Consider the following 9,934-nt stretch of genomic DNA (forward strand, 5'->3'; position numbering starts at 1 on the left):
CCAGGCCTTCGTTGTAGATCTGCATGGTGATTGCTGATTGACCACCGGTCCTGACTACGGGATTCTCGGGTTCTGATGACGGGTGGTGTTAAGTGGGGAATCTGGTAAGAATCTTATATGTCCCGGGGGCCGACGGTCACGGTCACTAATAACTCCGCCGTAGTCCGGAGTATACTCATAAGCCCTGACTCGCGGCCGGCAAGGACCCGCCGCGCCGGACGGTGACTCAGTGCCACGCCGGTGCTCGGAGTCAGAGCTGATTGGACGTGAAGTCCGATCCGAAGGCTTTGCAAGTTTCAATCAGTGCACCGTCATCGTGACTGCGCAGTGCCCCGGGCCCGCCGACCCCGCCCCCGGCCCACTCGGCCCGTGATGCGGCGGCGCAAGCCTTGAAGGCCGGCCGCAGCCGCTCAGACGGTGCCACGGCCCGGTGACTCCCGGGCCAGCCGTTGACCGTACTACGGTACGGTCCGATCGGTCTGCTCCCGGCCCGGGAGTCCCCGGCGGGAGCCCCGGCGGCTACTATCCGATGATCCGATGATCACCGTCCGAGTCAGAAAAGAGATGGACATAGGAGGGGATGAGGGGCTCCATTGACAGCATGAGAGGGAAGGAGGGATGCGATGGGGAGCAGTAAGGAGAGGAGGAGCGGAATAAAGAACCGAGGAGAGAGAGATACACGGGATACAAGGGAGGAAGTGATGTGCTACGAGTGACCCAGCAAGGTGCCCTCAGCATAATCGCAACCATGTCAGCTGAGAAAGCTTCGGAAGCAACCACCGTGTTCTACATGGATCTCCATAAGAAGTACCTGGCATCGCTCAAGGACAAGAAGAACTCCTTCGAACATGCGGTGACAGAATATCTCCGTATGTCGGGTGTCTACTGGGGACTATGCAGCATGTACTTGATCTCGAGTGAAGACTTGCTGAACAAGGATGAAGTAGTCCAGTGGGTCCTCAGTTGTCAGCATCCTTCGGTAGGCCTTGTTGTGCATTTGCCGCCTTGTGGTCTAGTGCTGATAATGATCTTCTTTCCTTCAATGCACAGGGAGGATTCGGAGGCAGTGTTGACCACGATGCACATCTGTTATACACCTTAAGTGCAGTGCAAATTTTGTTGATCTTTGACAAAATCGAACTTGTTGACAAGGAGAAGGTACGGAATTCAATAAAACTTGTGCGCAAGCTTAATGGTCGAGCTGATTGTCATTGCAGATTGCAAACTACGTAGCAGGGTTACAGCAAGATGACGGATCGTTCTATGGTGACGAGTGGGGCGAGGTCGACACCAGGTTCTCGTACTGTGCGCTGAGCTGCCTGTCCCTGCTGGGTCTGCTGGACAAGATCGACGTCAACAAGGCAGTTGACTTCATTGTCTCCTGCATGAACTTTGATGGGGGTTAGAGCGATTGCCCTTCAGATGATGCGCTGAACCATGGCGCAGGGTTTGGGTGCATCCCTGGAGCGGAGTCACATGGAGGGCAGATCTTCTGCTGCGTCGCCGCTCTTGCCATTGCTGACTCGCTGCATCATGTCCGAGCTGACGATCTCTGCTGGTGGTTGTGCGAAAGGCAGACCGCAGGTGGAGGATTGAATGGACGGCCCGAGAAACTGCCCGACGTCTGCTATTCGTGAGTCGAACTGGCTGTCATCATTGTGAAAATACTCCTGTCTTACCGCGCCCCTCCTCTTTCTCTCCCTCCCTTCCGCATCTTCTTTTCTGTTCGTTTCGTTCCCTCTCAGAAATCCCGCACTCTCTTGTGTTCTCCTCTCATTCTCCTCTCGTGTTTGCATGCGTCAGAGTTGTCCGACAAGATGGTCACAAGTGCTCTAACTGTTTGATTAGGTGGTGGAACCTTTCTGCGCTTGTCATTCTTGGACGAATCGATTGGATTGATCGTGAAAAGCTTCGCCAATTCATCTTGAATGCACAGGACGAGACAGAGGGAGGCATTGCCGACAGGTGACAAACCATCAAACGATGCAGGATATCAAAAAAGCTTCTTTTCTGACTTGTTCGTGTACCTGCACAGACCAGGCGACGTAGCCGATGTTTTTCATACCTTCTTTGGCATTTCTGGCTTGAGTCTGCTTGGCTACACTGAAGAGGATGAAGAAGGCATTCCAGGGTTACGGCGGATTGACCCAGTGTATGCGCTTCCTGTTCAGGTGCTAGAAAGAATGAATGTTCGCGTCTGGCGAGCTGTATGAGGATGATGAGGATGAGGATGAGACGAATGATCAAGTTAGATGGCGTCGGAGGAGAAATAGATTGAAAATTCATGATAAAAGTCCTGATCCTTATTCCTTCCAGCGATTCCCGCAGTTGAGACACTGAACTTACAGAGTCAAGTCCGATGGTTTTGATCGCTCTTGCAATGCTTCTCACCGTTACAAATGTCGTCATCGGCTCATCTGCACTTCTTGTCTGCATCTGATAGTATGTACACTTCCTCTTCTGGCACCTCCGACAAAGGAACAGGTCGGAGACCTGGATTGAAACAGTTAGGACACGGAATACAGGAAGCAAGATTGTTGACCGCATATTGATCTTCTGCTCCTCCAGCTGAATTTGACTTCATGTAGTATGCTGCATATGTCTTCCGATACCTGGACAAGACAACATTTAGAACATAAAGTTACCCATCACAACAAGAGCATTACTCCTTGAGGTTGTCAGAGGCTAACTCAGTGGGATCCATGAGGGTCAGCCTTTCAGGCTGAATGATTCCTTGTAAGATCTGCAACAAACTTACTGATCGAGCATCTTAACCTCCAACCGTACTCTTCTTCGTAGATCTGGATTCTTTGAATCTCTCAGGTTGAAGAGGATTGAACTAAGACATCGATATCAAGGAGCAGAAGGCGGCAATCAACAAAAGTACCGTGCTCTTCCCTTATATCTTGAATTGCTCTCATCCTTGCCGAAGAATCTATACCTGCAGATCTTGTTATCACTTGCTCGTGGGACAGTCGCTCACTGATACATGGAGTGTTCTATCGCAATAGCCGCATCGAGAGCACTGTACTTGTCCCCAGGCAGAACATGGGGCTGTAAGGCATCGCACAGCTTCTCACGTATCAGGTCTCGAACAGCATTTCGAGTTGGGTGACGATATTTCCTGATGGCATGCGCAGTCGAGGATCCAGTCAGGTCCGAGCCTGTTTTGCTCTCGTCCATTACGGAGCCGGTGCTGCCATCTTTGACGCCCTTCTCAACGCTCATCTCTGTGAACTCCATTGGCACAGAATCCTTACTTTCAGTAACGGACTGATCTCCTCTCTTCTCATCGGTGGGCTTCCCAGGTTTCTTGACTGCCTTCTCTTTTCTTGACTCCCCTGGCAGGGGCAGAGCCTTCAACTCGTCCATGGTGATCTCCTCAACATTCTGTAGACTCGAAGTTCCCTGCATTTCGCTCGTTCCTCGGCCTTCTGATTCTTCAATGTTAACATGTTCCGGGTTATCAGACCCTCCTCGCAGCGACAGCATGGGGGCTGCGGTTATCATCCCATCCCCGTATAGCAGCCGCTGCCTCCCGGGGCCATGCAGCCTTCTGTGCTCGATCTTGTCGCACATCTTGTGATGAAGAATGCTAGCGATAGATCTATCTGATCTTTCACTGCCAGTTGTGAATCCCCACTCGACATACGCGCTGAGAAGGATCAAAATCCTCAGCAGCCTCGTCGCATCTCGGAATGGCTGATGGAAACTTGTGGAGAGCAGGCAGGGCATGGTCTCAGTGCCGTCTCCAACCCTTCTCCTCGATACCTCACACGCACGATGCTCTTCTGCTCTACTCTTCATCCTTCCTGGCCCTGCCTTTCCTCCTTCATCCATTGCATCCTCCATTACGCCGCTCCCCGCCCTGTGCCATGATCCACCCTTCCTTGAGGTAGAGCCCCCCCACTGCTGCCCTGTTTTCGGGGGTAATTGGGAGGTACGGGGGGTAATTAAGTTTACTCAACAGGGGTAATTGATCACCGTAGGGGTAGATGGCCAACATAGGAGAACGTTTTAAAAGTGTTATAAGATGATGTTGAGTAATCTTTGGTTGAAGAGGTGGAAATGCCCAGGAAGGGAAGCCACTGCGAGGAATGGCGCTGCAGGGACGGCGGCGCGATGGCGCAATTGACGGTTGAAGAAGGAGAAGAAAGATGGAGATGGAGATGATTATGGGAAATAGGGCGAGGAGGAGGAGGAAGAGGGGAAGGAGGAGGAATCGAAGGAATCGACTGCTACTGCTCTGTGTAACTTTGTTTAATAGTTGTTATACTCTCATGGTGTTTGGTTGCCCTTCTCATCCTTTAGAATTTCTGTATTTGACAGAGTGTAAATCATGGCATTCGAACTTTTTTCATTGCCGAAAGCACGCTCTCGCATGTTCGTCAATAATTCTCGTGACTGGTTCTGTCTGATTTCTACTTCCAGAGACCTGCTCGCATGATTGTTATTTCTTGAGGGTTCTATTCGTTTGACTGATATTTTATCTTGCAGAATTCCTTCCTTACCATGAATTCTCAACCAAAAATCACTCTGTCCAGTGCAAACATGGTCAACCAGCCTTTCTCGAATCCGCAACGCGTCAAGAAGGTTCGATCTTCGCTCAGGAAGAGGGGATCGAGAGGAAAGGGAAAAGGCCGAAAAGAAAAGAATGCAGTGGAAGCTGTGGCAAACCAGCAGCAAGACACATCGCAGCCGGATGTGACCATGGAGATCCCCAAGCCAAAGCGGAGGCGCGAGAGGAAGAACCGTAAATGGAAGCCTTACTCCGCGATGACCTGGCAGGAGAAACTTGAGCAGGAGAAAAAAGAATCGATCAAGGCTGAGCAGATGGATAATCCCTTCGACGCACCGTCCAGTAGGAGAAAGAAGAGGAAGAAGAACACCGAGATCAACATGCCCAGAGCTCCAAGAAACACCACACAGAGCTTGATACACGCAGATAGTACGGAATATGAAAGAGCAAGCTTGGATTTGGAACGAAGGGTTGTTATCCCATCGATGCAAGGAATTTTATCTAGGGAGACCCTCAAAAATGGGAGAAATTTCGATTCTCATGAAGATAGCTCAGATGATGACAGCGAAGTAGAGTATGCAACCTTGCTATCATGTTCATTAATGTTTGCTCCTCAGGGTGGAGTTCGAAGTCCTGGAAGTATTTCCTTGGGTTCTCCATACGATGGGAGCATAAAGTGGATGCTTGTTTTACATATGATTGGCTTATTCTGACTTGTACAATGCAGCGGTGATCAAGTCACTTTGCATTCTGAAGAGATCAAGAAGAGAGATAGGAAAGTCGATTTGTGACTCAAGGCAATGTGAACTTACTGCAAATTTTCTACAGGCGCATAAGTGAGCTCATAGCTGAAAATGAACAGCTCAGGACTCGGATAGAAGAACTCGAAAGGAAAGCAAATGCAACGACAAATGCATGATTCCAAATGTTCGGCTCAGCCTCAAAATAAAGTGAAGCAGACAAAGGAGGAATCGCGTATCTAAACACTCTCTTAGTCTCATACTTGTGTGCCTATCATTCTGTTTCTCGTGGCTTCCCTCATGCCGAAAGCCCAATCAGGAATCGCGTAAATCGTCTTTTCACGCAACTCGGAGTTTCAACCTCTTTCCCAGAGGTGGTATGTTGCCATTGACCGATATTGTCATGGCCTCATTGGGAGAAGTACGTCTGAAACTTCTCGAACAAGATCGTATCTCTTCGAAGAATGTCGCTGAAGACAAGGTCAGCTCGACAGGTAACAAAACACCCTTCACTACACCTCAAAGGCCCAAAGTTGCTTACGAATGCATCGCGACTGATCGATCGCAGCTCTGTCTTGCCAACAACTTTCATGCTGCAAGATCGTTTGCTGCCGGCCATGGCCAGCGCCTGCTCAGCAGTTACGACATGCCGCACAGGCCAAGTCTGCCTACATTCTGTCCGAAGTATTGACCGTGAAACAGGGGATTTCCAACAGAGATACCCGGCTTCTCGCCATCACCGCTCTCAACCACTTTCTGCACGGAGCCTCCCATGATGAGGAAGAAGTCATCAGCAACGTCACCCTGCACCATGATTACAACTTGCGCCAACCACAACGGGACGACAAAGCAACCTGGCGGTACACATATTCCCCATCCCTCAAGGTAGAAGGCTTGAGAGATCTTGCAAGGATGGAGATTTCCTTGGGCATGAGAGTAGAGAAGATGGTCACCCTGCTAAGATACTGCTCGATCTCTGCAATCTCGATGGCCTACAAGAGATACAAGTCAACAATCGCTTGAGAGCAACTGGGCTCACTTTGTCCAGCTCATCAAATTGCCGAGGGGTGATCTCTTCAAGAACGTCCTTGTTTGCTGGGATGTTTTCTTCAGAGTGAATCAACTCTGATAACTCCTTGCTGGTGTTACTGCTCAATTTCCTTGAGCTAGAGGCCCAGAAAGCGACACGATAAGAAAGCACGTGCCGGCAAACATTCAGAGTCACAATATTCTGCAAACTACGCTCACCTGCCACAGCAACTTCCGCTCCACCATAGCATGTGCAACTTTGTCGACTTCTGGAAAAATCACGTTGTTGTCAGCTATTCCCAACACTTGAAGCGTCTCCTTAAGACCATCAACATTCAATTTCACACCCTTTCCTTGATCCGATTGTCTGAACGTGAGCATCGCACTGTGTTGTCAATGTTGACAAGGGATGGGGGTGATGAGGCAAAGATGAAGTGCAAAGCAAAAATTCTCGTCCTCTCTGCTCTCTGCTCTGCTTCTCGCTTCCTCTCCCTCTCCCTCGCCTTCTACCACCCGCCCCTGACTCATTTTGTTCCACTTTCGCTCCTCAGAAAAGTATTTTTGGTTTCTACCCATCGATATACATAAAGACAATTTATACTAAGATTGTACCATAGATTTAAAATGAACATATTGAATGGAAGGTATACCAGCTGATAAATGTATATATTTTAATTTTCCGTAATCTTTTTTTGTACCCATTATATTTTAGTAACTGAAGATTACATCCAGGTCTAAATCACTTTTACACTTCGAACTAGCTGTGATGGCATGGTGTATGCAAGGTAGAATGGACAAGGCGAAAATGAGGCGCGGGGGTGCGGATGGTACGATGAAGGTTAGAGGGAGGGAGAGGAGAGGAGGGAGAGGAGAGGAGGAAGAGAGGACAGAGGGGGGTAGCAGAAGCTGTGTAATGATGGTGAGTCCATGAGGAGAGCTTTCGTCAAGTGTTTGCAGTCATAACTGTTGTTGAGAATCACACAGTATCTCTATACCCAGAATGTAGAAGCATCTCGATACCTGGAATGTAGACATGCGAAAGAACTTGGGTTCACACGGATTCCTCGCTGTACTCCTCCTCTGTTTCTTCGCTGTTGGCATCGTACAGGCAGAGAAAGAGAACTCCGCTGCATCAAATTACGAAGAAAGCGGCGGAATAGATATACCAAAGCTCCCTGACGAAGGTGACACGTATGCTCTGAAGAGCAGCTAGCATGCTGATGGTTTGTGCACGGCAATCACAGCGGAGAGCACGTGGGTTCCAGACTTTGATGACCTCGATATGGATGCGGTCATGCAAGAAACCGAGAACTCGCCTGCGGAGTCAAAATTCCAAGACGTTGAGCCCATCCGAGAGCAACCGGCGCCGTCCTCCAACAGCAGCGAGATAGTGGCGCTATCCTCCAACAAGAGCAAGGCGATCCTAGAGGAGCTCAGCACTGCCGACCAGCAGATTGTGGAGATTCTTAGGGAAATGAGGGAGAGTGGACAGAACATGGACATGAAGGTGTGGAGGAAGCTGAAGAGGGAGGGAGTGAGGGTAGCCCACATGAAGGAAGCAGGGTTGTTCGCTTCCTTACAAGTGGAGTTGTTGCTGACAAGTGATCAGGTTGGCGAATGAGTTTGGTGTTCTGACCGACCCAACTCGATCCAAGGAGTCTGAAAAGATCGGGCGAACTTTCAAGGGGGTCGACGGGTCACTCCTCCTTAAAGACTCTCTTGGAAGGTCTGATAATCTCTTCCATCAACCTTTGTCCTCTTCATCTCCTCCTTCTCATCATCATCATCATCATCATCAGCAGCAGCAGCAGCAGCAGCAGCAGCAGAACCACCACCATCACCACCACTTTTGTCCATGTCTATCACATTCCTTCCTCCCGCTCTCTTGATTTGCCCTGCTCAGATTCCCAGCATGGACGCGGCAAGGAGTTCATTCCTCACAGCGCATCGACACCAACCCTCTTGCACTCGTCACAGTCCGAGATGGAACCCTGGTGGATGCGCAGGGGGGGGAGAGGAAGGTGACCTTGTACAACCCGCTCTACGGCATGCCCAATGTCTCCTTCGACGTCGTGGTCCCGGAGGAAGTGATAGAGCGGCACAGGAATGTTAGCAAGGTCTGTTCGCATGTTTGCATGCTAAAAGCTGACAGTTTCTTGTCAGTGCATTATGACGGCAGGTGGTATCATCTATCGAGATCGAGTCTTGGAGGAGTGAGGCACCTCTTTGCTCTCATGCCCTGTACTGACCTCCTCCTCCTCCTCCTCCTCCTCCTCCTCCTCCTCCTCCTTTTCTTGTTCCTCCTCCTCCTCCTCCTTTTCTTGTTCCTCCTCCTCCTCCTTTTCTTTTTCCTCCTTCTCCTCATTCTGTAGGTGGCCGGACAACGACTTCCGTCTCTTCATCGGCGATCTTGGCCAGCATGCCACCGATCAATCTCTCACCAGCGTCCTCCGCGAGTGTGTCGACGTCTCCTCCTCCTCCACCACCACCACCACACTTACTCCTCCTCCCCCCCCCTCTTCCATTCCTACTCCTCCTCCTTCTCATTTTCCTCCTTCTCCTTCTCCTTCTCCTTCTCCTCCACCTCCACCTCCACCTCCTCCTCTGACCAGTTTGCAGCTGGAAAGGTTTCAACATGGCGAGGGTTGTTGTCGACCGTACCACCGGGTGAAGGAGCTTCATCGTTCCTTCCTCCCGCTCATCCCCTCCTCTCAGGCGCTGCAAGGGCTACGGCTTCGCCTCCTTCTCCTCCGCCGAGCATGGCGTCGCTCTGATCCGGTGAGGAGGAGGCGGAGGCTGCGGGGAGGCTGACAGGGTTGCAGGCACCAGTGGCGGAGTGAAGACAAGATTTGCCTCTCCGGGAGGCCGTTGGTGATCAAGAAGAGCACGTGGCAGAAGAAAATCCTCAGGCCAGAGAAGATGCCGGAGGTGGGGATAGAGACTACCTCCTGCTCCTCTCCTGCCCCTCGTCCTCTCCTCCCCGTCCTCTCCTCCCCGTCCTCTCCTCTCAGTCGCTACTCCTCTCCTTTCCTTGTTCTCCTCTCCAACCCCTTTCTATTCTCCCATCCTCTTCTGCCTGTTCCCTTGTTCTCACCATGGACCAGGTGGAACGTCTGCGCAAGTTCCGGCACCAACTCATGTCGGAGGGTTACCTTCCTCCTGAACCAGAGTCCTACAATAACAAGGCACGCGCTCCCTCCTCCCTCCTCCCTCCTCCCTCCTCCCTCCTCCCTCCTCCCTCCCCCCTCCCCCTCCCCCCTCTTCTCACCCCTACATCGTCCTTCCTCCTTGCCTCCCCACAACTTCTCCCAACCTTCCTTCCATACGAATGTTCGTCTCGTTCCTGTCCTGCTCTGCCCTCCTAGCCTCCTCTTCTCACCGCTCCTGCTCCTGCTCCTCCCTTGTTCTGAACTCGCTGCAGCACATGAAGCGCGTCTACGACTCCATGGGGATCCAGAAGGACGAGCTGCAGTGGCAACTTGACCTCTTTGCTCGCAAGGGGCTCAAGTTCAAGCCCGACAAGAAGCTGCGGAGTACGTGAGGGAGAGAGCGAGTGCTGGAGGAGAGGTGCCACGTATGGTACCCAGGAGGAAGAAGAGGAAGAGGATAGGGGTGGAGTTGTAGGGAGAGGAGGAGGGAGGGAGGA

At 51.1% G+C, this 9,934-nt stretch overlaps 6 protein-coding genes across 6 annotated transcripts in view; 3 read left to right on the forward strand and 3 right to left on the reverse strand.

Annotated features, from left to right (window-relative positions):
* Positions 1-4, reverse strand: part of GUITHDRAFT_39729 (hypothetical protein) — a gene marked incomplete at both ends in the record, with an annotated part of 3,949 nt that extends 3,945 nt beyond the window's left edge. Inside the window, one exon of the mRNA XM_005839013.1 lies at positions 1-4. This exon is cut by the window's left edge and continues 362 nt beyond it. Within this exon, the coding sequence (XP_005839070.1) occupies positions 1-4 (4 nt within the window).
* Positions 5-790: 786 nt separating this feature from the next.
* GUITHDRAFT_157097 (hypothetical protein) lies at positions 791-2,213 on the forward strand (the record flags this gene model as incomplete). The annotated part of the gene is made up of 6 exons (XM_005839014.1): positions 791-979; positions 1,051-1,158; positions 1,218-1,401; positions 1,447-1,633; positions 1,849-1,965; positions 2,036-2,213. 6 exons carry the CDS (start codon positions 791-793, stop codon positions 2,211-2,213), a joined length of 963 nt encoding a protein of 320 aa, XP_005839071.1.
* A 200-nt stretch (positions 2,214-2,413) lies between these two features.
* On the reverse strand, positions 2,414-3,852 carry GUITHDRAFT_133829 (hypothetical protein; the record flags this gene model as incomplete). Its single annotated transcript, XM_005839015.1, has 5 exons — positions 2,414-2,493; positions 2,524-2,612; positions 2,759-2,839; positions 2,888-2,941; positions 2,984-3,852. 5 exons carry the CDS (start codon positions 3,850-3,852, stop codon positions 2,414-2,416), a joined length of 1,173 nt encoding a protein of 390 aa, XP_005839072.1.
* Positions 3,853-4,551: 699 nt separating this feature from the next.
* Positions 4,552-5,232, forward strand: GUITHDRAFT_101996 (hypothetical protein; the record flags this gene model as incomplete). The annotated part of the gene is made up of 1 exon (XM_005839016.1): positions 4,552-5,232. The coding sequence occupies one exon, from the start codon at positions 4,552-4,554 to the stop codon at positions 5,230-5,232; it is 681 nt and encodes a 226-aa protein (XP_005839073.1).
* A 436-nt stretch (positions 5,233-5,668) lies between these two features.
* GUITHDRAFT_133830 (hypothetical protein) lies at positions 5,669-6,539 on the reverse strand (the record flags this gene model as incomplete). The annotated part of the gene is made up of 6 exons (XM_005839017.1): positions 5,669-5,729; positions 5,778-5,887; positions 5,932-6,063; positions 6,114-6,251; positions 6,299-6,425; positions 6,508-6,539. The coding sequence occupies 6 exons, from the start codon at positions 6,537-6,539 to the stop codon at positions 5,669-5,671; spliced, it is 600 nt and encodes a 199-aa protein (XP_005839074.1).
* Positions 6,540-7,321: 782 nt separating this feature from the next.
* GUITHDRAFT_101998 (hypothetical protein) lies at positions 7,322-9,829 on the forward strand (the record flags this gene model as incomplete). The annotated part of the gene is made up of 10 exons (XM_005839018.1): positions 7,322-7,472; positions 7,533-7,851; positions 7,898-8,014; positions 8,192-8,405; positions 8,452-8,501; positions 8,661-8,744; positions 8,908-8,955; positions 9,004-9,066; positions 9,111-9,216; positions 9,710-9,829. 10 exons carry the CDS (start codon positions 7,322-7,324, stop codon positions 9,827-9,829), a joined length of 1,272 nt encoding a protein of 423 aa, XP_005839075.1.
* Between the last annotated feature and the right edge of the window lie 105 nt (positions 9,830-9,934).

The sequence above is a fragment of the Guillardia theta genome, assembly GCF_000315625.1.
Source record: "Guillardia theta CCMP2712 unplaced genomic scaffold GUITHscaffold_9, whole genome shotgun sequence".
Classification (NCBI taxonomy): Eukaryota; class Cryptophyceae; order Pyrenomonadales; family Geminigeraceae; genus Guillardia; species Guillardia theta.